Source organism: Bos indicus x Bos taurus, chromosome 16, assembly GCF_003369695.1.
Source record: "Bos indicus x Bos taurus breed Angus x Brahman F1 hybrid chromosome 16, Bos_hybrid_MaternalHap_v2.0, whole genome shotgun sequence".
NCBI classification, from domain to species: Eukaryota; Metazoa; Chordata; class Mammalia; order Artiodactyla; family Bovidae; genus Bos; species Bos indicus x Bos taurus.
In genome coordinates this window covers 45,061,896-45,089,813 of record NC_040091.1, presented here as the reverse complement: position 1 = coordinate 45,089,813, position 27,918 = coordinate 45,061,896, and the positions used below count along the sequence as shown (strand labels likewise).

At 57.3% G+C, this 27,918-nt stretch overlaps 1 protein-coding gene across 12 annotated transcripts in view; it reads left to right on the top strand.

The window, feature by feature from the left end:
* The window catches only part of CAMTA1 (calmodulin binding transcription activator 1), a 993,257-nt gene that overhangs the window by 893,409 nt on the left and 71,930 nt on the right, over positions 1–27,918 (top strand). For all 12 annotated transcript variants that reach the window (XM_027565019.1, XM_027565020.1, XM_027565011.1 and 9 more), the window contains 3 exons: positions 1,093–2,942; positions 9,303–9,429; positions 16,500–16,634. In XM_027565019.1, coding sequence (XP_027420820.1) covers positions 1,093–2,942; positions 9,303–9,429; positions 16,500–16,634 — 2,112 coding nt within the window. The remainder of the gene's footprint in view (positions 1–1,092; positions 2,943–9,302; positions 9,430–16,499; positions 16,635–27,918) is intronic.

Sequence of the window (27,918 nt, the reverse complement as noted above, 5' to 3'; positions counted from 1 at the left end):
CCTGCACCCCCATCCTGAATGTCTGTGCTTCTGATAATGGTATTTGCTCTTTGAAATGTAGTTCTTCACTCCCTAGCTGCCTTAATTAGCTATTTCCATTAGAGGGTCATGCTGCTTCTCCGAGAACTCTTCATGCATTTAGGAATCTTAGTGAGGCTGGAACAAGATCAGGGAAGAATCCACCCTTTCATCAAAAGCAGAGTCACCCTTATCAGATGGAATGAAAATTACACAGGAGTGGAGGCCTGGGGGTAGAGCCCTGAGTGCAGCTTGCTCAAAATGCTCAGAGCCCGAGGCTCTTTCTTTTTTGCCACTCAACTGAGAGCTAAGGCTCCATCCTTGCTAAGGTCTTAGAAGGATCTCACCGTACAAAGAGCCAAGGACAGGCTCAGGCTAGCTAAACAGGCAGTGGTGGCCCCAAAAACCTTTCTGCCTCTGGAGTGAAGTCTAGAACCCTCTTTGGTCCTGGGGCCTAAGAGCTAGTCCAGGGAGAGTTCATTGCTTTCCACCTCCTTCCCAGTCAACCCCCACCTCCCACCCCCCCACCCCCCCACCTCCCCAGCCACACACACATACCATCAACCTCTGGCTTTCAGTCCCAGAGGGGCTTGCTGGGCAGTCATGGAAAGTTTAGCGGGAGAGGGGAGGGCCCCGGTCAGTATCCCGGACTGAGCCCCTCTGGCCAGCAAGGCCCAGTCCAGTGAGTGAATGCTTCCAAGGGTGGGAAGGATTTTCCTAGAGAATGACATTCTCCCCAGCCCCTCCTTCCCGACCACCCATGCACTGGGGCGCTTCAATTACTATTTGAAAAGACCATTTGGGACAAAGAGCCCAGGTTGGGAAGATGGTTTCAGAGGGCATGTGAGAACCCAGGTGGGGTAAGTTGGCCCAACACCCTGAGGGTCTGTCCCATGCCAGCCTCAGGGACGGGTGGGGAGTAGGGGCTGCCTGGACTCCCAGGCTGGGCTCTGCCTGACCCCAGTGCTCAGGGACGGGGCCCGCCGCAGCCCTCGCTCTGACTCTCTGGTGCGTGTGCGTGTATGTGTACCTGTGTGTGTGTGCGCGTGTGCGTTGTGCTTGCAATCTCCGCAGGAGCGGGCAGCAGCGTGCACCACAAGTGTAACAGTGCCAAACACCGCATCATCTCGCCGAAGGTGGAGCCGAGGGCGGGGGGGTACGGGGGCCACGCGGAGGTGCAGCACAATGACGTGTCGGAGGGCAAGCAGGAGCACAGCCACCACGGCAAGGGCTCGAGTCGAGAGAAGAGGAACGGCAAGGTGGCCAAGCCCGTGCTGCTGCACCAGAACAGCACGGAGGTCTCCTCTACCAACCAGGTGGAGGTCCCCGACACCACCCAGAGCTCCCCTGTGTCCATCAGCAGCGGGCTCAACAGCGACCCGGACATGGTGGACAGCCCTGTGGTCACGGGCGTGTCCAGCATGGCGGTGGCGTCCGTGATGGGGAGTTTGTCCCAGAGCGCCACGGTGTTCATGTCCGAGGTCACCAACGAGGCCGTGTACACCATGTCCCCCACCGCCGGCCCCAACCACCACCTCCTCTCGCCTGACGCCTCTCAGGGCCTCGTCCTGGCCGTGAGTTCCGACGGCCACAAGTTCGCCTTCCCCACCACGGGCAGCTCGGAGAGCCTATCCATGCTGCCCACCAATGTGTCCGAAGAGCTCGTCCTCTCCACCACCCTCGACGGGGGCCGGAAGATTCCAGAAACCACCATGAACTTTGACCCCGATTGTTTCCTCAATAACCCAAAGCAGGGCCAGACGTACGGGGGCGGAGGCCTGAAAACCGAGATGGTCAGCACCAACGTCCGGCACTCACCACCTGTGGAGAGGGGCTTCGGCTTCACCACCGTCCTGACCAAGGAGATCAAGACCGAGGACACCTCCTTTGAGCAGCAGATGGCCAAAGAAGCCTACTCCTCATCCGCGACGGCTGCAGCATCCAGCTCCCTCACCCTGACCGCCGGCTCCAGCCTCCTGCCGTCGGGCGGTGGCCTGAGCCCCAGCACCACGCTGGAGCAAATGGACTTCAGTGCAATAGACTCCAACAAGGACTACACGTCCAGCTTCAGCCAGACGGGCCACAGCCCCCATGTCCACCAGACCCCTTCCCCAAGCTTCTTCCTGCAGGACGCCAGCAAGCCCCTCCCCATTGAGCAGAATGCCCACAGCAGCTTGAGTGACTCTGGGGGCACCTTCGTGATGCCCACGGTGAAAACGGAGGCCTCGTCACAGACCAGCTCCTGCAGCGGCCACATGGAGACACGGATAGAGTCCACATCCTCCCTCCACCTCATGCAGTTTCAGGCCAATTTCCAGGCCATGGCGACGGAAGGGGAGGTCACCATGGAGACCTCACAGGTGGCCGAAGGGGGCGAGGGCCTGATCAAGTCCGGGGAGCTGCAGGCCTGTAGCTCTGAGCACTACCTGCAGCCAGAGCCCACCGGGGTGATCCGAAGTGCCGGGGGTGTTCCCCTCCTCCCGGGCAATGTGGTGCAGGGGCTCTACCCCGTGGCCCAGCCCGGCCTGGGCAACGCCTCCAACATGGAGCTCAGCCTGGACCACTTTGACATCTCCTTCAGCAACCAGTTCTCCGACCTGATCAATGACTTCATCTCTGTGGAGGGGGGCGGCGGCACCATCTACGGGCACCAGCTGGTGTCAGGGGACGGCACAGCACTCTCGCAGTCGGAGGACGGGGCCCGCGCCCCCTTCACCCAGGCTGAGATGTGCATCCCTTGCTGTAGCCCCCAGCAAGGGGGCCTGCAGCTGAGCAGCGCCGAGGGCGGGGCTGGCACCATGGCCTACATGCACGTCGCTGAGGTGGTCTCGGCCGCCTCGGCCTCGGGCACCCTGGGGATGCTGCAGCAGAGCGGACGGGTGTTCATGGTGACCGACTACTCCCCGGAGTGGTCTTACCCGGAGGTAAGCTGCCGCTGCCGTCACCACCCCTCATCTGCCCTACCTACCCACCTGCCTCACCTGCCCACCTGCCTCACCTGCCAACCTCCCCACCTGCCTCAGCTGTCCCACCTGCCTCAGCTGTCCCACCTGCCTCACCACCTGCCCACCTGCCAGCATGCAGCAAGAGATGCTCGTCTGCATGTGGCTGCCCTCCCCTTGAAGTTTTGGGCAGTGCAGACCAAGTCCCCTCCCTCTGTCCCCATGGCACTAGAAATACCCCGCCTCTCTCAAGGAGCGTTCCCGGTCCTCACGGGAGCAGGGGTCTCCTCGGAGGCTGGGTGGCCGCCCTAGCTGGGCCAGGCTCAGTGTTTGCTGTCACCACTGTCACCTGGCTGATGTGTTAAGATTCCATCCATGTTTTGCTTTGTCTTTTTTTTTGAAAAAGCATCCTAGGGCTGCTGGAAAACCATTTGAAAATCCACCGTCACCACCATAGACCATCTGTATCCATTGCTTTTGATTTGTTTCACAAAACAAATTCCCACCAAATTGAGAGGGAGGATAGAGTTTCTGAAGAGTCATCTGTGAGATTTGGGGGTATATCCAACCTCAACAAGATCAAAGGCATGTTACATGACCCAGGCTTTCCCGCCATTGGCCTCAGCCCCCTCCTTGGAGCTGTCCTCAGTTTCTGGGGGCTGAGATCTGATGTTGAGAATCACTGCTCCAAAGCCCAGGACCACAGGAAACCCAGGTCTTCCAGGCTGGTGCAGGTGATGAAGGAAAGAACCTTTGCTTTTCCTGTGAAGTAGAATGGCATAGGAAAGGGACAGATGGCCCGAGCCTTCCCTAACCCCCTGCTGCCCACTAGGCCATGCCCATGCCCCCTCCCAGGCCACCTGCCAGTTGCTTGGGCCCCAGCACCTTGGGGCCCAGATTGGCATTTTCTCCCCAGGCTGCAGGCGGTTGCCCACAGCTCCCTTGGCTCCACTGACACGTTGCCTAGCTGCCGGGGTAGGGGCTGCTACCAGGACACTGAAGGAATGGTGCTCCTAAAAGACCCTGAAGCTCACGGGGTCACCAAAAGGCAGTGATGCACACCCCAAAAAAACATCTTCCAGCACAGGCAGGGCAGGGATGCTGGCTAAACAGACCCAGGCGCTGTTAGGGGCTCCCGTGATGATGCTTGCACTGGGACAGAGCTAACGGGGTTCCCTGAAAAATGAAACTCTCCTGAGAGACCATCTCTGCTTCTGAGGCTCCCCCGGGCCCTCGTGAAGGGGCCAGTGATGCCCAGAGTGGAGGACACATCTCAGGGGTCCACTTCTGGGTGTCAGTCCTGGCTCTGCTGTGACCCTCCCTCCCTGTGACGCGGCTTCCTCACCTATCAGGTGGAGGTGGTAACAGTGCCTGCCTCGGGGTGAGGCAAGGTGCCAGAAGAGCTTGGTAAAGTCTTTGGCCCGTAGCAAGTAATCAGTAGTTTATTATTATGTTACTGGTTATTACTCTGTGGCCCTCGCAGCTCATGGCCCAGGCTCCTCTCCGTGTCCTCCTGCCGTGGCCGTGGTCGTGGCAGAGGGTGTCCACTGTGCATGAATGTCCCGGCTCTCAGATGCCACATCAGCCCAGGTAGTGACCCCACCTTGAACAGGAGCTTCCCAGAGATTCAGCACGTATCAGAGCAGCTCTGGGTCCACAGGCAACAGGCGCGTCAAAGCTCAGGTGTCCAGAGGTGGCTCCCCTATGTGGTGAGGAGCATGGGGCTGGGAGCGCACAGTCCAAATTCAAATCCTGTCCCCTGCTGGCTGGCCGGTGGTGACTTGCTTTCCTGTCTTCCTTACTGGGGTGTTGTCAGGACTCAGTGAACAGCTGCAGCAGCACCTGCCTCTTCCATCCACATCCATGGGCACCCTCACCCATGGGAGCCCCCAGTCCCCGCGGTCGCTCTAAGACTCTGCAAGATTCTGACTCAGTTTTCCCTTGGTGTGGCTCAGTGTGACCCTGTCCCTCTGGAGAGATAGGTCAGCTCAGCCCAGCAGCTGTCCCCCTCCCCCCCGCCACAGGGCTTAAGACTGCAATTCAGAGAAGCCAAGAGGGAGCCCTGGGACTGGGGCATGGGGAGGTCAGAGCTGGGAGTTGGGGTGCTGCCTCCTGGGCCTGACTCTGAAGCCTGGCTTCCGGGCCTCAGTGTCCTGCTGAGCAGGGTGGCCTCAAGGCCCAAGTCCACAGCCTTGGGATCTGGTCCTCAGGATGCTGAGTCTCCATGGAGCCCAAGGAAGCGAAGGTCTTTACCCCTGCGGTTGGCCTGTGAGCTGACTACACACCCCAAGGCCCTGGGACCCATGGGCACTGGTCAGGGGCCCTTGGCTAGCCTGGCCCTCTCCTTCCAGTATCCATCCAATCGCTGACCTGCGGATCCCTGAACTGTTTATCTCGGAGAAGGTCAGTTCAGCAGCTTGCCACGAGAGGGCGGCACGGGAACAGGAAAGGAATGACGGCCCAGGTGCCTGGTCTCTGCATTGCAGGCAGATTCTTTACTGTCTGAGCCACCAGGGAAGCCCCTCCGGGAGGCAGCAGCCAGCCTGCTTTTGCAGAAGCTCTCGCTGCTTCCAGCTACCCAGAAACAAAAGCAGCTCAGACTCAATTTGATTTGGGAAATGGGCAGATGCCACCCAGCCAGGCCCTTTGGAGCCCGATGTGGTGGCTTGGGGAGGCCTTTTGCAGAGGCCCCAGTGGATCTGCAGCCACTTCCTCCCTCTGCCGGGTCCAGCAACAGGGACTGCCCCTCCTGGGTTCTCCTGCAGGAGACAGCATCTTCCCCCCGTGCCCCTTCCCCCCTCCCATCAGAGCACCCCCCATCAGCTAGCAGGGTTCCCCTCGCCCTCACCCCTTCTCCACCAGGAAGAAGCCCGCTTCCACCTGTGTCAGGAGCCCCATTCTAGTCAGGCTCTGCCAAGCTTGTGGAGGGCTCTGCAGCAAGACCTAGGCCTGGGGATGCTTCCCCACCTGTAAATATGAGGTCAGTGGCTCAGTGCCCTCACCCGGCTCTAAAATTTGAGTGTGCATAGGCATCTACTTCACAGGGATGCTAAGGCTAGGGCTATCTTGCTCTCTCTTCTTGGAGTGTCCCTCCGCCTCCACACAGGTTGCTCCCGTTTCCCCTCTGCCGTGTCCACCTGTTCACCTAACACACACACACACACACATTCCCCCAGGCTCCAGGACCCTCCCTAGGTGCATCAGAAATCCAGAGCCTTTATCTCAGGGCTCCAGGGGCACAGAGACTGCAGGTAGCATGTGTTGCCGCCTCTCCTCCCCCAAGCCCTTCTGCGTCATCTCCCTCCACTGACGCTCCTGCCGCACCAGGCACAGGAGTCTGCAATTAGAGCCATCAGGTGCCCGCGTCACAGTGATTCAGCCCAGCCAGGCGATGTTGCCATGGAAACCCCCTCCTGAACGGGATGGATGCTGAGCCCCTCCCGTGGCAGTTTCCATGGAGAAGGGCCTGATGTTCTCCAGTAATCTCTGCAGTCCTTTGTTCCTCACAGCAGCCCTGGCTTCATGCTAGCAGCTATTGATTGGGGTTATTGTTGTGTTTTGTTTTTTTTTTTCTTTTTTCTCACAGAGTAACTGTCTGTGGCCTCTTGAAGCCACTGCACTTCCACTACCCAGGATCCAGGGACCACTGTACCCCGACCTGGTCTCAGGTGCTCCCAGGCACCCCAAAGTTAGGTTCTCCCGAGTCATGTGGCACAACTCCCAGGCAGGCACCCACTCCCAGCCCCAGGGACCCATGGATGTGGCCCCAGCCCCGCCCCACTGACAGAACTCCAAACCTCTCCTTGGGGCTATATGTCAGAACCAAAGACAGTTAAGGCCAGAGCGTGCCTAGAGTTCAAATGCCACCCAGAGAGGGTGGGCCACTTGCCTGAGGACACACAGCTACTGGAGGGAAGGGGCAGGCCTCCTGCTTTTGGCTCTTGGTCCTGAGGTCTCTCTGCTGCTGCTGCTGCTAAGTCACTTCAGTCATGTCCGACTCTGTGCGACCCCGTAAACGGCAGCCCACCAGACTCCCCCGTCCCTGGGATTCCCCAGGCAAGAACACTGGAGTGGGTTGCCATTTCCTTCTCCAATACATGAAAGTGAAAAGTGAAAGTGAAGTCGCTCAGTCGAGTCCGACCCTTAGCGACCCCATGGACTGCAGCCTACCAGGCTCCTCCGTCCATGGGATTTTCCAGGCAAGAGTACTGGAGTGGGGTTCCATTGCCTTCTCTGGAGGTCTCTCTACTGCCCTCTAAACTTGGTTGTCTAGCAGGAAGCTGATTTTCCTAGCCATTCCAGGTAGAGGAAGGAAGGCCCATCTAAGATCACACGGAAAATGCCTTCCAGTCTCAGAGAGCCCCTTCCAGTCTGGGAGAGCCCCTTCCAGGGGGGAATCTCCTTTCTGTGCTGGCCCATGGGGGACCCACCTCTAAGCCTCTCACTATGGACGCCCAAGGCCAGTCCTGCACCAGGTCTGCTTCCAGAAACCTTGTGGGGAGCCTCCAAAGCAAGTGCCGTGTTGAGGCTGGGAGCATGGATGGGCCAGTACCAAGGACAGGTCACCCAAGAACGGGTCTGTGAGCAGGAGAGAGTGTCTCGCTGGCATTCGGAGCAGCAGGAGAGCTGGGGTCTGGCCTCTCTGGCCTGGAGAAGTGAGGCGCTCCTCACCGGCCCTCCAGCACCCAGGTCTCCAGCAGGGGTGCCTCCTGACTTCTCCTGCCTGGACACTAGGTGGTGCCCTCCACCCCGTCCTGGGCAGCTCTTGGCCCCCTGCTGGGCAAGACGGCTGGAGCCTGGGTTCGCCTACCCTAGGAGAGCCGGGGGAGCCCTAGAGGCCAGCCACCTCACCCTCTGCACCCCCAGGGCAAGCCTCCCCGACTCAGTGACCGCAATCTGAGCCCTGAGTGGGGCACCTACACCGTGTTGCCCACATCAGGCAGGACAGTGTGCTATTAATCACTAAGCTCAAACAATAAAACAGGACTGCCCAGGGCACCGAGACATCAGACCACCCTGAGTGGCTGCCCTGGCTGGTTCCAGCAGGCGGTCAGGGAGTGCTGATCCCTTTCCTGCACCCTCCTGCGCCTGGGCGCCTCTGGGGCCCTCTCCTCTGGAGCTGAGCAAGGTCATCTGAGCCACCCTCCGCCATCCCCCTTCCTCCCTCCCCCTGCCCCACCCCCGCCCTGTGAGAGCAGCTGCCGCTCAGCCAGGCTGCAAGCACATCAGGGCTGCGTGTACGATGTGCACACACAGTCAGGGGGCTGCAGGCTGTGCAGGCGGCACAGAGGGGTGCCCTCCGTGGCTCAACCCATAGTCAGGAGGCCATGCACAGTCTCACCCAGTCCCCAGCCCCCAGCAGGAAGCCTGCCGTCCAGCCCAGAGCAACCTCTGAGCCCCTCCCATTCGGAGCGCTCCTTCCAATATCTTTCCCATCGCCATCTGCATCCGCCTCCCTGGCTCTCCCCACACCCTGGGCCTCCTGGGTCTCCCCTCATCCTCGCCACCACCATGTCCACTCCCTGGGGGGCCACTGAGATGCCCAGGCCTGTTTCCACAGCTCAGAGTTCCCACAGTCTGTCCACAAGTGGATGAAAGAGAACGCCCCTCCCTCCCCTCCACTGCCTTCCACAGGTGCCCCCAGCCAGTTTCTCAGGTGCATCCTGAGGGGAACGGTTTAACAGACCGTGCTCCCTTCTGGCTAGAGCTGGAAGTTCCACTTCCGGGAGGGGGTCAGGGGTCAGAACTGCCATCCCCTGCGGGATGCCAGCTGTGAAAGGCAAAGGGCGTCTTGGGGCCCCTGCACACCAGGGGGAGGAGAACTGGGGCCTTTCTCCCTGCCACAGTCCTGAGACAGTGGTTCTCAAATGTGGGCTTTATGTGGATTCCAAACCCCCTAACTCGCCCTTCCCCCATTCACGCCCCCTGGCAACCATAGGTTAGATCTCTAAGTCTGTGAGTCTGTTTCTGTTTTGTAAATAAGTTCATCTGTATCATTTAAAATGGATAACAAGGTCTTATTATGTAGCACTGGGAACTCTGCTCAGTGTCAAGTGGCAGCCTGATGGGAGGGGAGTTTGGGGGAGAAGGGGTCCATGTATGTGTATGGCTGAGTCCCTTTGCTGTGCGCCTGAAACTATCACAGCATTGTTAATCGGCTAGACCCCAACACAAAACAAAAGTTTAGAAACAAATAAAGTAGGGCTTATGGGAATGGGGAGCCTGCATGTTCCACAAGCACGTGGGCTGGGGGTGTGGCCCGCCATCTGAGCCGTGCAACCACGGAGGCCCCTGTCCCCCGGTGGCTGACCCCCGCCCCCTGCCGGCCTCTGTTCCCTCCAGGGAGGAGTGAAGGTTCTCATCACAGGCCCTTGGCAAGAAGCCAGCAATAATTACAGCTGCCTGTTTGACCAGATCTCGGTGCCTGCGTCCTTGATTCAGCCCGGCGTGCTGCGCTGCTACTGCCCAGGTAAGAGAGAAGGCCGCCTGTCCGCAGAGGCCACAGGGGCCCCGGAGCGCTGGGCTCTGGGTCAACGGGCGAGGAGGGTGACCTGGGGCATGTTGTGTCATTTCTCTGGACCTCAGTTTCCTGCGCTGTGAAGAAGTGAGTCCTAGATCAGCTATTAGAACGTCAGTGAGACGGGGGCACAGGTGAGGTGGGCTGGGTTTTGAAGAGAACTTGACGGAGGACTATTTAGTCAACCTGCAAGCCAGGTGGGCACACCCAGGACTGGCCATAGCAGGAAGCTCTAACCAGTCTCCACCTGAAGGGTGATGGGAGCTGGTGAGAGCATGGTGGGTGGAGGAGTCCAGACAGGAGCTACATCTGGTGTGGGGCCACAGAGCAGCTCTCTCCCATGGCCCAAGCCAAGCAGAAGTCACAAGAACAAGAGAGCCCAGGCCATGCAGGCCACAGGGCCAGTCCCCTGGGACACAGAGCAGGTCAGAGAGAGAGGGAGAAGACCCAGCAGGCCACCGGGGAGGGGGCGTCAAACTGAGACTAATCCGCACAAACTCCTTTTATACATCGGTGATTCCAGCCACCCCGTGGCCAGAAGGTGCAGGCACGAGGTTTCCTTCCATTTTGGGGGACGGTGCCCCGCCCCCCGTGTGCTCTTCCCATGCCTCTGGCCTTCTCCCTCTCGCTCTGGCGGGGCTCATCATCGTCCACGTAGCTTGGTGTCCCTGTCTGGTCAACCTGCCCTTGACCTCTGGTCATCACTACCTCCCCACTGGCCTGTGGGTCCAGGAGGACACAGTCTGTGTCTTTTTTGGTCACCATGTGCCCCCTGGGGCTCGAAAAGTGCCTGGCATGTCACAGAAAGGGGGTGGATATCTACTCGAATCTGCTCACGGTTTTCTGTTCCCTGGGCTGGTGCTGGTGTGACCTCTCGACCTACGCTTCCCAGATACCATTAGTCCCAGGGATGACCTGTCCATCTGGCCCAGATGCTGGACAGAGAGGCAGAGGAGGAGGTGGGTGGTGAGGGTGAAGAGTCCCACTCCATGTCATCTGAAGCCAAGGTGACTACAAAAGGGGAGAGAGAGAGAGAAAGAGACAGCTCCCTGTGGAGCTAGGGGTTGGGGGGAAGAGAAGTGGGGGCGGGGGTCCCCAAGTCAGGAGTAGAACTGGTCTGTGCCAGGGGCCTGGTTCACCTGGGGTGGTCCAGCTTGAACCTCTGGCCACCCTAGACGTCTGCCTCGCCCCCACCATACCCCCAACCTGGGGCTCCCGAGCTGACAGGAACATTCTTCTCTCTCCATCTCCCCACAAAGCCCATCAGAGCAGAACGCCCTGCTGCAGGGCTGGGCTCACCGGCTCAGCTTCCACTTGAATACAGCAACCTCTTCACCACAAACACCCAGGGAGCCAGGGCTGCTGCCCCTGGCGGCCTCCCCTGCTGGCCCTTCCCCCACGGGCGGCCTGGCTGGCTCCCACTCGGTCCTGCTGCTCCCAGGCTCCCAGCAGCCCTCCTGGGGCTGGAGCACAGCCATCTGGACGTCAGCCAGGCTGGGCCAGCCTATCAAAGCTCAGGGCTGCTTGTCGCTAATGCAGCCCCCAACCTCTGCTGGCTAGAGAGGGGGAGGGGGCAGCGTGTTATTGACCTACCCACTTATCACCTGCTGCTGGAACGGCACTGGCCTGACCTATAAATAGATGCCACTTCCTGTACCTGGTTCTTGCCTGGCTGAGGACCTAGACCTTGTCTGTCCTGAGTTATCTGACCCCTCCGGAAAAAAAAAAAAAAGACCGGCCTTTGTGTGCCCTCTGGATGGTGTCCCAGGCCAGGACCTGGCAAACCCCGGGGCGCTGGAGCAGTCACATCACGCATCCCAGATCAGCCAGTTACCATCTGCTGGCTTGAGCCCAGGGGTTGACCTCTTGAGCCCCCTCTTCTGCATCTCTAAAAACCACCAGCCAGATGGCAGAGGGACTGAGAGGAGGGCAGGTCCAGGAAGCTTTAGGCTCACTGGCTCAATTCATGAAGCTTCTCATGAGTGAGGCCTTGCTCTTTCTGTCCTCGGCAGCGGGTAGGGGACTAGGGAGAGGGGTCCATTGCTGTTTAAGTCTCACAGGCAATTCTCCTGGACCCAGAGCATCTCTGGGTCCTCAGAGCAGCCAGCTTGCAGGAGAGTCTGCCTAGGCCACTATGTCTCCCAGTGGCTCAGGCTCCCCTAGCATCCTGCATCTTGGGCCCAGGGAGGCTCAGACAGTCTTGAGACCCAGGGGACCCGCCCTGTTCTACCCCTAACCACAAAGAGGGGGGTCCCATTTGGACATCCTCTTTTGAGGCCCAAATGGAAACATGTCACTCTGTAAAACAGCCCTGGCTTTTGCACTCATTCATTCATCAAGCAGTTTGCCAGGAACTGGTACGCACCTGGAATAGAGGCTAAGACCCCTAACCCTGACCTTGACCCCACGGAACTCTCAGTCAGGAAGGAGTCGGTCACGCAAACAAGCCACACCCTGGCTTGGGGGATGATGCTGATTGCTTGAGGACCTCTGCCCTGGGTCTCCCAGAGGCTCAGGGAAATTGGAGCTGATCTTAAATGAAGGATACTTGAAAGGAGAACCAAACTGGCCTTGCTGACAAGAAGGCCTCAGAGGCTTGTGAGCACAAGCCAGGCCACCTGAGGAAGTAGTGTGGGAGAAGGGGGCACAGGGGGTGCAAATTGCCCCCGCCCAAAGGCCTGCTGCACGTGCCCAGGCAGCACGGATGGAGGGACTTGACCCTGACCAAGAATACGGTTCTTGCTCCCCTTCCATCACTGGCTGCAGAAGACACAGGCACGGAAACTCCCTCCTGTGAGATTCCAGGAACGTTCCAAGGTCAGGAGGGAGACAACCAAGTCAGGCCACTGAGCCGAAGTGAAGCAGCAATGAAAGAGGGCTTGAGACTTAGGAAGGGGCAGCCCAGGCTCAGGAGAAGACGAAGGACACTCCCCTCCCAGCCAACCCCCGCTGCCAGCAACAAGAAGACTTGTTTTGGGACTTTCAGACAGCCCCATGCTGGGGTCCTTGGAGTCAGTCACTTCAGTCCAGTCGCTCAGTCGTGTCCAAATCCTTGCGACCCCATGGACTGCAGCACACCAGGCTTCCCTGTCCATCACCAACTTCTGGAACTTGCTCAAACTCACGTCCATGATGCCATCCAACCATCTCGTCCTCTGTCGTCCCCTTCTCCTCCCGCCTTCAATCTTTCCCAGCATCAGGGTCTTTTCCAGTGAGTCAGTTCTTCCCATCAGGTGGCCAAAGTATTGGAACTTCAGTTTCAACATCTGTCCTTCCAATGAATATTCAGGACTGATCTTCTTTAGGATTGACTAGTTTGATCTCCTTGCTGTCCAAGGGACTCTCAAGAGTCTTCTCCAACACCACAGTTCTAAGGCATCAATTCTTTGGCACTCTCTCCTGGTGTCCTTGGAGGCACCAAAGGCAAAATGAAGTTCAAAATGAGATGAGCAGGGCTTCCCTCAGTGGTAAAGAATCTGCCTGCCAATGCAGGAGACTTGGTTCAATCCCTGATCCTGGAAGATTCCACATGCCAAGGAGCAAATAAGCCCACGCACCACAACTACTGAGCCTGTGCTCTTGGGCCTGGGAGCCACAACTACTGAAGCTTGAGTGCTGGAACAACTGAAACTCTTAGAGCCCGTGGTCTGCAATAAGAGAAGTTGCCACAATGAGAAGCCCACCCATCACAAGGAAGAGCAGCCCCCTCTCACGGCAACTAGAAAAAGCCCACGCAGTAATGAAGACCCAGCACAGCCAAAAAACAAAACGAAACAAAAAACCATGTTCCCCCTGCATATCCTCTCTCCTCCCATCATTTGGAAAAAAAAAAAAAAGATGAACGAGTGCACTGTGTTTTCTAAGCAATTCATTCAACATACACGTATTGAGAGACTATAACAGTCCAGGCACTGACCATGACCCTGGACATAAAGAGATCAGAACAGACCAGCTTCCATCTCTCCTGGAACTTACGTTCTATTGTAGAAGACAAAAAAAAAAAAAGGAAACAAAGACATAACCAGGGTAACTGGAGAAAATGATACCAGGACACTAGAAGATGGTAATGCAGTAAGGGAGGTTCCTTTGGACAGACTGATGAGGGAAGGCCTCCCATAGGCTGGGGCATTAGGCTGGAACCTGAATGATGAGATGCTCCCAGACCTGGGAAGAGTAGGAGAAAAGCCTCCGGACTGTGGGCAAAGGAGGTGCAAAGGCCCTGAGGCAGGAACAGGTTGGGTAAGTTGGAGAAATACAAAGGTGGGAGACAGCTAGGGTGGAGAAGATGGCAGGGTCCAGATCATGTCCCACCTTCTGAGTCATAAGAAGGAGTCTGATTTGGTTTTATCTGCAATGGAAGCCACTTGTTTTAAGTGGGGAGAAGGCAATGGCACCCCACTCTAGTCCTCTTGCCTGGAAAATCCCATGGACGGAGGAGCCTGGTGGGCTGCAGTCCCTGGGGTCGCAAAGAGTCGGACACGACTGAGTGACTTCACTTTCACTTTTCACTTTCATGCATTGGAGAAGGAAATGGCCACCCACTCCAGTGTTCTTGCCTGGAGAATCCCAGGGACGGGGGAGCCTGGTGGGCTGCTGTCTATGGGGTCACACAGAGTCAGACACGACTGAAGTGACTTAGCAGCAGTAGCAGCAGCAGCCTGACCAAAATTATGTCTTTGAAAGATGATTCTGGGTGGGGACTTCCTTGGAAGTCTAATGGTTAAGAATCCACCTTGAAATCCAGGGGACGTGGGTTCAAGCCCTGGTCGGGGAACTAAGATCCCACATGCCGTAGGGCAACTAAGCCTGCGTGCCGCAACTACTGAGCCTGTGAGCCACAATCAGAGAGTCCACACGCTGCAACAAAAGATCCCCCATGACACAACGCAGACCCACGTGCCACAACTGAGACCCACCACCGCCAAACAGAGAACAAAAAACCTTTTTTTAAAAATTAAAGATTATTCTGGGTGTGTGGAAGAATGGATTGTAGGAGCATAGAAAGAAGCAGAGAAACCACAGGAAGCAGCAGAGGGGTAATCCTTCCCAACTTAAGGAGGAAGGCTCTCCCGGGGAACACACTCCCACCTGTGTCCTGTGGGGGCTCCCAAGTGTGGCCCCCCGACACCATCCCAGCAGGGACAGGTAGGTCTCGGGTGTTCTGAGGTTGCCCTCAGCAGGAGGCTAATGCAGGAGTCCAGGCATCTGGTAAGGAAGAAGTGATGGCAGCCTGGGCTGGCATGGTGGCTGTTGAGATGGAGAGAAGTCAATGGACCCAGGACTCACTAATGGACTGAATGCAGGGGAAGGAAAGAGACTCCAGGAAATACCCTGAGTGATGGGCCTGTGTGTGTGGGACCGCTGGGCTGAGACCCAGGAGACGGTGACAGGTGCTCTCTGTTGCATCTCTCTGGGGACAGACGGGGCACCTTTGGATCTGCCACCATTCCAGCATCACTGCAGGCTGTGCATGTGCCAGGAGATGGTGGAAGATGAGCAGCGGCGGGGGAGGACCTTCCGGCTGGAACATCTGGTGCAGGGAATCCTTGAACTCCCCAGGGCCAGCAAGGTGTTTTCAGACGAGCAGAGCTGAGCGGGCTCAGATGGACGCACGCTGATGCCCTGCCCTCCTGTTGGTGAGCCAGGCAAATCACCAGGGAAGGCGAGTGACCACAAGCTCGGAGGTCTTCCCCGGGGATGTAGTTGGAGCCTGGACTTGGCTGGGGCTCCCTGCCCAGAGAGGCACGGCAGGAGGTCCTGCAGGACACCGCCTCCCCACCCACCCACCCACCACAGAGCCAGCTTGTGACCTGGATCTGAGGAGCCACACCAGGGCAGAAAGCACAGGGGGACAATAAGCCTGCAGGTCATCCTGGGGCAATGACTTCCTGAAGACCCACTCTGGGAACAATGATGTAACACCTCCACCTGAGATGGAGAGACGTCACAAGTGGATGAGTTGGTTTTCCCACGGGAAGTGAGCCTACACCACCCGTCCTCCTAGAGAAGCCAGAGCCTTCCTCTGCCCCCAGGAGCAGCTGACTTGGATAGCTTCCTCCAGGCTAAGCTTCGGAAAACCAAGAGCCCAAACAGTAACATGATCCCTGGGTGCGTCCTCCCTGGAAACCTGTCCTGGGGAGGCCCCGATCGCTGGTTCCAGACAAGCAGGGCAGAGAGCACAGAACCCTGCTGTCTCCCAGTTGGGGTCGGGGGATGAGGCCTGGTGGGCCGGAGCAGCCCGCACAGCCCCCGACCCGGTCCCCAAGACTTCAGCAGCAGCCTCTTCCCCAGAAACAAAGCAGGTCTCTGCCCAAGGCCGGGAGACAGTGAGAACATCCCATGGGTTACCCAACCAGAAGTTTTCATTGGGCCCTGTGCTGGAGTCAGAACAGCTGCTGAGGCCCATAAGGGCCTGTCTTTCCAAAGTTTGCTGTCCAGGCATTGAGAGGGAGGTACAAGCTTCCTGCCAGGCCGCAGCCCAGCCCCCACTGGACTCAGAGTAACAGGCACAGACGAAGCCCTTGCCTCCATCAGGGAGGCAGAACTTCTGAAAATACAACGCAGGCCATGCTAAGTGAGTCAGGACTTGCTTGCAGGAAAGGACGAAACAGAAATAAGCACAAAGGAAATGCTGGACATGAACCCAACCTCTCCCCCCAGGATGGACTGGAGGGGGAGGACTCAATCAGGCATGCGGTGGAGTGGAGGACCATTCACTCATTCATTCAACAAATCTATACAGAGCTCCCAGTCCCTGTCCTCCCGACAGGGCAGGGGAGCAAACAGGCAGTAACAAACTAGAGTGATCAAGGGGCAATGGCTGAGTCCAGCCCCCAGAGAAGCCTTCTAGTAGAAGCAGCACTGCATTTTGGCCTCGAGGAATGAGCAGGCCCAGGCAGGGCTAATCCATGAGGAGCAGATGGAAGAGGCTCCTCCAGTCCCTGGGGTGGTACACAAGGTGGGTGGGGGGAGGTCCACACCCCCCCAACCCCCACCCTGACTGGTCTTTCTTTTGCTTTCAGCCCACGACACTGGTCTTGTGACCCTACAAGTTGCCTTCAACAACCAGATCATCTCCAACTCGGTGGTGTTTGAGTACAAAGCTCGGGCCCTGCCCACACTCCCGTCCTCCCAGCACGACTGGCTGTCACTGGACGGTAAGAAGGGCGTTCGGGTCACCTTACCAAGGCCCAAGGCAGAGGGACACCCGGGAACCCTGTGCACAAGGTGTGAGAAAGGAGGAAGCACCCAGGTGTCCTGACTTCTGCTCGGGGCCCAAGTCTCACCTGGTGAGACTCACCTTAATCTCGGCCTTTCCCTGGAACACAGTGAGTCTGTGAGCTTGGGCCCAGGGCCTGCCAGGGGATCTGGCAGCCAGACAAACCCCCAAGTTGCTAAGCCTCTCTCAACAGCCCCGGAGCAGCCAGGTCGAAGCATCCTCTACCACCCCATCGCCACTCACCCAGGGCAGTTCCTGGAAGCACAGGGGCTCCTGGAGGCCAGCGCCAAGCCCTGAGCCTCTCAGAGGCGAGGCCGGGGGAAGGCAGCCCGCGATGGGCTTCTTTCTGATTCCAAGGCTGGACTTCGGGGCTGTGTGTCCAGTGCTTCTGCCTTTTAGAGACCATAAGCCAAACCTTCTTATGGAAACTCTTCCCCACCCATCACTCCTGCCTCTAAGCTATTTTTACTTCGGCTTCTGCCCTATACGGGCTTCCCAGGTGGCACAGTGGTAAAGAACCCGCCTGCCAACGCAGGAGACACAGGTTCAATCCCTGGGTCTGGAAGATATTCTGGAGTAGGAAAGAGCAACTCATTCCAGTATTCTTGCCTGAAAAATTCCATGGACAGAGGAGCCTGGCAGGCTACAGTCCATGGGGCTGGAAAAGAGTTTGACACGACTGAGCAACTGAGCATGCACTGTCCTGTAGAGCATCTGACACAAGCCCAGGATCACCATCAGGACTGAGGGTGGAGGGCCAGGGAGCCCCCAGTGGCTCCAAGGGAGGAGGCTGGATGTGATGGCTGAGGCTGCTTCTCTAAGAGCAGCTGCCCTGCTCAACAGGGGTGGCGGGGTGTTGGGGAGGAGGGTGCTAAGGTCAGAGACTGCCCTTCCATGCATGGACATGCCCAAGGGAAGCTCCGAAATTGGCTGGAGGGCTGAGTTGATGGTCTGCTCTGGACAGAGACAGAATGGAAAGGATGACTGAACCTGCCATTTGTATCAGGGCAGCTGCAGAGATGCCTGTCTGTGGGATCCCTTGCTGGAGACCATGCCAACCCAAGGTGTTAGGTCTCGGCTAAGCTCACCCAGGGCCCTCTGTAGGGTCAGTTCCTTAAGCTCCCCTTTCCTATCCACAGCAGCCCTTTGCCTTCTCCCCTCTCAGACCTCCCTTTGCTGCTGGCCGCTGGAGGATCTCTGGGCACGGGTACATGCCTTGGCAGCCTTCCTGAGCCACCCAGGGTGTAAACCTCAGCCTCATCGCAGCCCTGGCCCCAGAAGGGACAGGGTGCCTGGCAGCCATCCCGGCCACTGAACCCTCTGAGCTGTTCCGGGAGGTGGCTTTGGGTCAGCAGGCATCTGCGCCTGGCAGTGGCTGCCTGGGAGCACCAGGCTGGCCTTGGCAGCCACCCTGGCCAAGGCTGCAGCCAGCCGGATGACCCGCAGGATGTAACAGAGAAGGGCAGGGTGACCAGGGGCTCCCGTTCAGGAAATCCGGTTTCAGTTTTGCAGAACAAATGGGAAAGGGAACAGGGAAGTCTGCAGAGCCCTGGCTCTCCCTCAGTGACCAGGTCACCTCTCCAGGGTGACTGAAGGATGCTGGGACCAGTCAGTGTGGGACCTGCATGGGAGATGGAGCACTTCCGAGAACCAAGTCCAGCCAAGCAGAGCCTCACCTGGAAGCACAGGAAATATCAGCTGCCCCACCCCCCACCTCCGGCCTCCCGGCGTGGGGAGGGGAGACAGAGAGCCAGCTATCCAGCTATCCAGGAGGGTGCCTGCAGGAGAAGACGCTATGACAGGAACCATGGGGAAGGGAAGCCACCTTAACTGCTCCATGAGAAGCACACCCCCTGAGTCCTTGGCCAAGCTGGACACTGCTCCTCAGCAGCCCCCTTTGCAGGGACTTGGAGCTCTGACCTCCCTAGGCCTCCGGTTGAAATAAACATCCCCCAGCCCCTGGCAGAATACACAGGAGAAATGACAGGAGGTGGGGTGGGGAGAAGGCAGGACCACCCCCAGACAGAGAGTAGATGGGGGCCTGGAAGGACCCCGTGGATCTCCTTCCTTTTAGGCTTGACCAGGCATCCTTTCAATAGTGGGAGGCGAAAGGGGTCCAGAGCACAGGAACCATGAGACCTCCCACCTTGCCAGGGTAGAGGAATAAAACGTCCTTCTAGTCCTCCGCCCCCTTCAATGAATACGAGTGACTTAGCCACCCGCATTTATCCAGCCTGATAAATAATACCGAGGGCGGGGGGTCGGGGGGCAGCCACAGCGCCGGGGACATAATCCTCTCAGTGCAGAGAGGACGACTGGGACAGCCCAGAGGGTGGGGGTCCCCAGGGCTCTGGCCAACCCTATGACCCGGCAGTGGATAAGTGTGTCGCAGAAGATGCCGCAGCGGCCAGGCTGTCTGAAGCCTTCCTCTCGGCTCCCCTCCCCTCGGGTTCCGCAGCTCCTCGGCTCAGTCCCTCCCGCCCCCACGGTTACCCAGCAAATTCGCAGTTAAAGCCGCGGGGACGTGCGGGCGCGCGCGCTGCGGCGAGAGGGAGGGGCGGCGGCGGAACGGGAGGGGGTGCGGGGACAGCAGCGCCTGGCAAACTGGGGCGCGGCTGCGTGCACACACACAGTCGCACACACACGCATGCACACACGCACTCTTGCACGCCCGGCGCAGCTGCAATGCAGTGGCCCTGCGCGAAGCGGCGGGCAAGCTGCGCCCGCGCCCGCCCCGCGGACTGCGGCACCGCTAGGCCCTCGCCCGCTGCGGAGAGAGAGCGGGGACGCGCGGCCAGGGATGCGCGCTCCCGTGTCGGCGGCCGCCTCTGGATGCGCGAGTTTCTTCTGGTCCCAGCCCCCGCCCTGCGTCTGTTGCCCAGCTCGCGATCCTGGAGGCGCTCTTTGCCCCTCCCCCATCCCAGAAAGGGAGAGTTGTTTGGGAAGAGAATTTCAGCTTTCATTTGTTTAAAATATCGATTGGCTTGCCAAACTGAAGACTGGGTGGGGGACGCTGACACGGAATCCACGCGCTCAGCGGCCGCAGCTGGGGCGCAGCCTTTGTCTGGGCAGCCAGAGCGGGTGGGAGGCGATCGTCCCCGCAGGGGGTCATCTGCGCAGGGGCTCCGCGTCCCCCAAATCTCAGCAGGACACAGCCATCCAAGCGGAGACGGCGCGTGGAAACGGGGGAGGGGGAGAACCGGGAAGAACCGCAGCCACCGGCATCTACCCGCTCCAAGCCGACTTTGGGGAGCGCAGCCCCTGGGGTTGCGGGCGCTGCATCGCTTCCCCCAGACTTGGGGCCTCCACCCCCCCCCCTACCCTCACTGTGAGCTCTAGGTGGGGCACAGGCCTTGTGTGCCTCCCCGCCCCCCCCCTGCCTAGCACAGGCTGGCAGATTGCGGGCCACAGTTCCTATCTGTCTTAGGGATGATTGCGTGAATGAATGAAGTGTCACGGGAAACATCAGGAGAGCTGCATCCAGCCCGGTGTTCAGGAAGGTTTCCCGGAGGCAGTGTCTCTTCCGCTGAGATCGCCAGCTTGAGCAGGCTGCAGCCAGGCTAAGGAAGGGGAAAGAGCCTCCCCTGCGGGGAGGGAGCAGCAAGGGTCCCAGGAGGTGCAACAGTCACTTCCTTTACTCAAGGCGCTCAGGGAGCTACCAGTTTCACCATTTCTTCTCCCAGACGTTCAGATTCAGAGCAAATTTCCACAGGTTGCTTGCACCAGGATCCCAGGGTGGTCTGGGGCGGGCCAGCCGTGACTTTGGGGAGCAGTGGGGCCTCTTCCAGGCTAGAAGCAGTCAAGCAGCCAGTTTACCCTGGAGACCATTTCTGGAAGGCCTCTGGGAACTGTCACTCCTGGCCACCTCGGGTCCTGTGGAGACTGCCAGGGCTCTGCTGAGTGTGGGGAGGAGATGCTGTGTGTTTAGATGGCCTTGGCTGGGCCTGTGTTTGCAAAAAGCATAAACCCAGGTGGTTTGATCCTGCAGTTTTAGAACCGAGGGGATGGGGCTCACATCTGGCCAAGGGCCCTGGGACACCTTTAAGTAACCCCGTCCCTGGAAGAGGTGAGTGGAAGTTCGGGGTGCCTGGTTCTCTCCTCTGCAACCAGCTGATGCTCCCCAAGGCCCTGGCCTGGGCCCCTCTCCAAACCCCACTAAGCAGCTTATTCTTAGACTCTATTTTCAGTTGTCTCTGGGTGGCTGAGCCTCCTCCCGGGGTGAGAGGATTGAAGGGAGTCATGGATGCAGCTTTCTTGGGTTCAGCCGGCCAGCCATCTGGGCAGGCCTCCTGCTGACCTTCAGTAGGGGAAGGACCTTGTCATCTGAGGCAGAGCGGTGAGCAGTAGCTCTCATTTCATCACCTAGGGGCCTGCTTCGGGGGCAGGGCGGACACCCTGGCAACTTGTGGTCCAGGTCACCAGGCCCAGAGTAGAGTACCCAGTAAGCCAGGCTCTGGGGCAGCCGGGCTCTGGATTAGAAGTGTGGAAGATGGGAGCCTTGCCCTCCTGTAAGGAGGTGGAGAGAAGAAAAAGAAGGATTTGGTCTCCCTGTTTGGTCTTCTGTGACCAAACCTTCACTGCTATTAGAAGATGTGTAGCTGGGATGGTCCCCAGCTCTGTCCACCTCCCCTCACCTCCCAGCCGCCTGTCCCTGGCCTGTGGCCATGCTCCTGCCAGCCTCTCCCCTGCTGGCTGGTTTCTAATAGCAGCCTCCACCCACCAGGAGTGGGAGACCACACACTGAGCCTGAGGTCAGAGGCGCAGCCCAGTAGCAACAGGAGGGGCCATTCCAACTGTGAGACTGGCCCCAGGAAGCTTCTGGATGCTTCCTGCCCCCATGGGGACACCCCAGGGCTCTCTGATGTGTTTACCTTGCTGGCTCCTCCTGGCCTGGCTCCCTCCCTCCTGCAGATTCCCCAGCCCACCTCCCAGCCACCCTCCTCTGGGCCTATTGTGTGACAAACCCTCAACCAGGGAGAACGTCCACAGAGCTATCACAAAACACATCGCTTCTACCAGATGATGGGGGCAGGGGAGGAGCACGGGGTAAGTAATCTAGTTGTAACTAATTTGAAAGGCCACTGTTTTTACTAAATCAAAGATTTGTTTTATGGAGTAGAATACAAAATTCAGGAGAGTCTTTCAGATCAGACATAGAGCATCTGTGAATGGTCTTGACTTTGGAGAGTGCCTGAATTACAGGCTGAGTTAGTGCCCAAGGCAGGGTCCATGCCCTCCTCCTCTGGGAGCACTCTGCACCAACTTCGCAGGCTTGGACACAGGGGTCTGCTCTGTAAGTAAGAAGAAGCACTGCCTAGAATCTTCTGGCATTCACCTACACTGGGGTCTGGGGTGTGCCAACGTGGGTTAGCTCTTGGGTCTCTGGGTATTTCTTTGCACAGCAGAGACCTAAGAGATAAGATGGCAGTGGCAGAAAGAAGCTGATGTGAGCCAGTCTTACATTTGGATCTTGAAGCTGAGTGGCCAGAAGGACCTCTGGTCTGAGCTGCAGCTGCCCAGCCAGGGCCTCGCTCCCTCCTTCTCCTCAGTGTTCTGTTCTCTGTGGGGTCCATGCCATTACAGACTGGGGTGGGTGTCTGTCCTTAGCCCTTCTTAGGCAGAAACCAAGGGGCCTGGTGCTCAGATGCCCCCAGGGGATGTGATCTCCTGCGGTTTACCCCGGCTGAATGGATCTGTGTGGAGCTCTCGGTGTAGCAGGGATGGGTCACCTTGGGGCTGGGCCTCAGCCGTCTCCCTGCAGCAGTGACGAATGGTGCCCTGCAGAGAACCGGCAAGCCCAGCATCTGCAGAGGCCAGGGAGGCAGGCTCTGCATCCTTGTCCTGGCTGTTGGGCAGGAAGCAGAGTAAAACCCACGGGTGAAGCCCTGGAGCTCGGGCAGACGTGGTCACTCTCATAGGGTCAGCTTCCCAGCCATGTGGGGGAGGGGGTGGCAGGGCATAGGTGGCTCATCCTGAGGCCTGAAGGTGGGAAGCTCGACCCCTGATGGCCAGCATCAACCAACTTATCCTTGACCGTTGCATGAGGTTCTCACTGATTCCATAACAAATGGCCACAGACTTGGGGACTTAAAACACAAACATAGTCTCTTGAATTCTAGAGGCTGGAATTTCAAAATCAAGGTGTCAGCAGGGCCACACTCCCTGAAGGCTGTAAGGGAGAATCCTTCTTACCTCTTCTAGCTTCTGGTGACCACCAGTGATCCTTGGTGCTCTTTGGCTGGTAGCAACATAACTCTAATCACTGCCTCCATCATCAGATGGCATCTTCTTTCTCTGTATCTGTGTCTCTATTTTCTCCTTTTACAAGGACACCCATTTTTGGATTAGGGCCCCACCCAATCCAGTGAAGCTGTTTTAACTAGTTGGATCTGTTATTACCTAATTTGCTATTCTTTAGTCGCTAAGTCATGTCCGAGACTCTTTGCGACCCCATGGACTGCAGCCCACCAGGCTCTGTCCATGGGATTTCCCAGGCAAGAATACTGGAGTGGGTTGCCATTTCCTTCTCCAGGGGATCTCCCTGACCCAAGGATCAAACCCGCATCTCCTGCATTGGCAGGGAGATTCTCTACCACTGAGCTACCTGGGAAGCCCACCACCACCTTGACTCAGCCCCAAATATTCTTGCACATCCTAATCAGGCTTCTGGCCTCTCATCTTGCCTCCTTCCACGAAGGTCGTTCCTTCTTGCATCACCAGGCACTGCTTGGACTCCAGGGGCCCTTTCTTTTCCTGGAGTTTACATTCAAAGGAGGGAGAAAAATAACAGACACACACAGAGGAAATGTCAGAGTACTTACAATGGGTGGCCACCTGGTAGAGGGCGGCCAGGGTGGCAGCTTGAGGTTAGGAGCCAGCAGTGGCCCCTCCAGGAAGATGCTGCGACAGGAAGGAGCCAACTAGGCTGAGATCCTGGGAAGGACATCCCAGGTAGAGGGAACCACAGGAACAAAGTCACCTGGTGAGTTGGGGGTGTTGAGGGGGGTGTGGTGGTGAACAGAGTTAAGGGGAGGCGCAGCAGAATGAGAAGGGACCAGGCCTGGGAGAGGGGTGGCCATCAACCAAGGCAGGGAGCTGGGACTTCATCCTGAGGACAGTGGGGGAGGGGAGTTATAAGGAGGTGAGGGGACACGCTCAGTTCTGTTTTCAGGATCCCTGCTGCCCCCAGCTGCTGTCTGGAGCATGAATTGTGACTCCACCTGCAGAGAATCCACCCCAGATGCTCTGCATCTATGCAGGCAAGGGATGAGGGTGGCTCCAGGGAGGCTGGATGATAAGTCACAGGAAACACAGTTTGGAGATGTTTTGAGGGTAGAGCCAAGGGCCCTGCTGATGATTTGAACATGGAGGATGAGAAGGAGAAGGATGTGTGTTGCCTAGATTTGGAGCTTAAACAACAGGGGTTGGGGACTCAGGGAGTCACTTCCTGAGCTGGAGGAGTTTGCAGAAGCAGTGAAGTGGGAGAGAGGGGACTCTCGAGTGGGTTTTGTTCACATTATGTTTGACAGGCTGTTAAAGTCACCAGGCAAATCATTGGGTTTGAAAGTCTTCAGGCCAGGGAAGGATCCAGAATGGAGATAAACTTGAGATGTCATCAGCTAAGCAACGGAGTTTAAAATCATGGGTCTGGGTGCAGGCAGTGAAAGTCACTCAGTCGTGTTCGACTCTTTGCAACCCCATGGGCTATACAGTCCATGGAATTCTCCAGCCAGAATACTGGAGTGGCTAGCCTTTCCCTTCTCCAGGGGATCTTCCCAACCCAGGGATCAAACCCAGGTCTCCCACATTGCTGGCAGATTCTTTACCAGATGAGCCACAAGGGAAGCCTGGGTCTGGGGTACAGTTGGCCATGAAGGAGGGTGGATAAAGGACAGGAGAGGGCATAGGGCCAAACAGGGGCACCCCCAGTTTTTGTTTTTTGTTTTTTTTTTGCTGTGAGGCATTTGGGATCTAGTTCCCTAACCAGAGATCCAACCCATTCCCCTGTATTGGAAATGCAGACTCTTAACCACTGGACCTCCAAGGAAGTTGGATGTCAAGTGGAAAAGCTGCTGGCAAACGGGTGAGAAGAAGCACCCAGCAAGGCAGGAGGAAAACAGGGAGGACATGACCACAGGGAGACCAAGAGAAGAGGGTGTTTCGAGAAAAGAGAAGTGGCAGCCTGTCAACGCCAGGAGTAGGAGAGCAGGGCATTCCAGGCCGAGCAAACCATATACAGAAAGACCCCAAGGCAGGAGGGAGCTCCTTGAGTTTACAGAACCCAGACAAGTGGCTGAAAACTCCCAGAGACTGTCTCTGAGCTCAGAGCCCTGGACTTCCCCGGGCTGGGACAGGACAGGAAAGACCTGGCCCAGGAGACCTTGTGCCCCCACCCCTCCTCATGCTGCAGGAGAAAAGACCCCGGATCCTGCCTTTCCTGTCGTGCCCTCTGGTGTTGGCCCAGCAAACCAGCACACAGGTCTGTGGTCCCTGGGATGTCTTCCAGACTCAGGGAGACATGCACACCTGCTCGAGTCCCAGGGACTGACTCCCTCCCAGTCACTCTCCACTGGGGTGTGGGAATGGAGGCAAATCCCAAGGCAGGAACAGAATGAGACTCACCCCCAACTGGCGTGTGGATGTCAGACTCGGTGGAGACGCCTCTCTGCCCCGACCACTTGTGGCTGGAATGCAGGAATCCTGTAGGTGGGCCCGATGGCTGCCCCACAGGCCTGCTCAGGCAGCAACACCCTTGCTCCTAAATCCATTACAACAGACTCCTGTTATCAAACCACATCATTTGGACATGGGTCAGCTCTGCTCCAGGGGGCCTAAACTCAAAGAAAGACCTCTTGGCAAAGCTGGGATCCCAGAAAGACCAGCAGGCCTAGGGATTGGCCAGTTCAGGCCAGAGTTTTGCAGGCTTCCTTCACCTTTTCTGGGATCTGGCTCCTAGAAAGAACCTCCCTGGGAAAGACTAGAAGTGCTGATCTGCTGACTCAGCAGTAGGAACCATGGTCCTGAGATGGGGAGGCCCAGGACAGCATCCGTCAGCAAAGAGAAGGGGCTGGGGGTGGAGTGGGTGCTGGTGCGGCCTCTGGGAGGAAGCCAGGTCCTGGAGTCCAGGAGCTGGGTGAGATGAGACCCCAGACTCCCCACGAGCCTTCCAGCTCCTCACAGGACTGAAAAGGCAAAATGGCCTCTGGCTGGGACCCTGCGTAAGGCCTCTCCTTTTAAAAACTCCTAAAAATACACGTTTCTGATCCCTTCCAAGCAGCCCAGTGACAGACCTTGTCTCCTGCTGCTGTGAAAACAGGACTTTCAGAATAGTCTGACAGGCTGGAGACCAGCTTTCTCCATTGCCAACATGCTCCACTCGTGAACTCAAAGTCCTTTGTTTGAGGGAAAAAAAGGGACAGGCAGGCATGTGTCAGATGTTCCATATTTAATAACAGAAGAGATTTATAAAAACCCATGGCAGAGTGGACATGAGACACTTCGAGAGACAGAACTTGAAAGAAGCAGCTATCACATCCTCCGACCTCCTCATCTTTGTGGAAGGAATCTGGGCCCTCAGAAGAGCAGTGATTGGCCACAAATCACTGTTGAATCAGGACAGACGTCCTCTAGATCAGCGTGCCCGGCTTCCCCCACCCACTTCCCCTTCTACATCCCACAGCCAGACTCACAGACTCCAGGAGCTGCAATACAGGGCAGGTGAGAAACCAACTGGCTGAGGCCCCGGGCCAGTTCTTACACCGGCAGGTGGAAAGGGCTCCCAAGTGTCCTTTCTCCTGTCTGGGTCTGAGACGGTTCCTCACCCTATTTGGTGGCGCTGCTGATGTCTTGTGTCACATCAGAGGCACCAAAGCTGCATCCCTGGGTTTTGAGACGTGAAGGAGAGCTGACAGACCTCTGAGCCACGTGATTGTCTCTTTCTGAAAACCTGCCTCTTGGCACAGAGCTGTCCAGCCAGGGGTTACGGTAGCTGACATCCATGTGCCACCAACTGCCAGGACCTATCCATGAAGCGTTTACGTGTACTAACTCACTCAGACTTCCCAACGACCTATGAAGCTTCCCTGGAGAAGGAAATGGCAACCCACTCCAGTATTCTTGCCTGGAAAATCCCATGGACAGAGGAACCTGGCGGGCTACTGTCCATTGGGTCGCAAAGAGACGGACATAACTTGGCCACTAAACAACAAAACAACAACAAAGTCCCCATTGTATAGACGAGGACACTGAGACATGCAGTGAGCAGGTGATGCAGAAAGAATCATACACAGGTGGTCTGACCCCATCCATCTGCTCTCTCTCTCTCTTTTTTTTTTTCCTCAGATCAACCCTCCTTTTATTTTTTATTTTTTCAACTTTATTTTGTATTGGAGTAGAGCCGGTTATGGGGCTTCCCAGGTGGCACTAGTTGGTAAAGAACTCGCCTGCCAATGTAGGAGACATAAGAGACCTGGGTTCAATCCCTGGGTCGGGAAGATCCCCTGGAGAAGGAAATGGCAACCCACTCTAGTATTCTTGCATGGAGAATCCCATGGACAGAGGAGCCTGGCGGGCTACAGTCCACAGGGTCGCAGACTTGGACATGACTGAAGCAACTTAGCACACACTCAGTCAATTAATAATGTGATGGTTTCCGGTACACAACAAAAGCAAAGGGCCTCAGCCATACAGATCCATGTATCCATTCTCCCCAAACTCCCCTCCATCCAGACTGCCACATAGCATTGAGCAGAGTTCCTGTGCCGTACAGTAGATCCTTGTTGGTTATCTGTTTTAAATATAGCAGTGCATACATATGGCTCTCAACCTACCCATCTGCTCTTGACCTCATCACAATGGGAGTCTTCCTCTGGCCTCTTCTCCCTGCTGTAATTGTGCTGCATCTGCCAGAGGCCTGCAAAGCTAGAAACATCCTTTGTTCCTGCTTCTTTCTTCCCCACAGTCCCCTCTCTACCAAGCCAAGAAGTTTGTAAGTGAACACCTTTAAAACCCACAGGGCTTCCTCCTCCCATTTTCCATTGCTTTGCCATTTTTATACTGCAGGCCTTTAGCGTCACATCCCTAGGGCTGGAGCCTCCCCATTGGGAGGGCTCCATTCTTGCTGCCACTTTCTCCAGCACCACCCCCATCCCTGCTGCACCTCACTGCTGTGTTCAGAAAAGATTGACAGGCACCTGCTGTGTGCCAGGTGAGGTGCAAGGTGC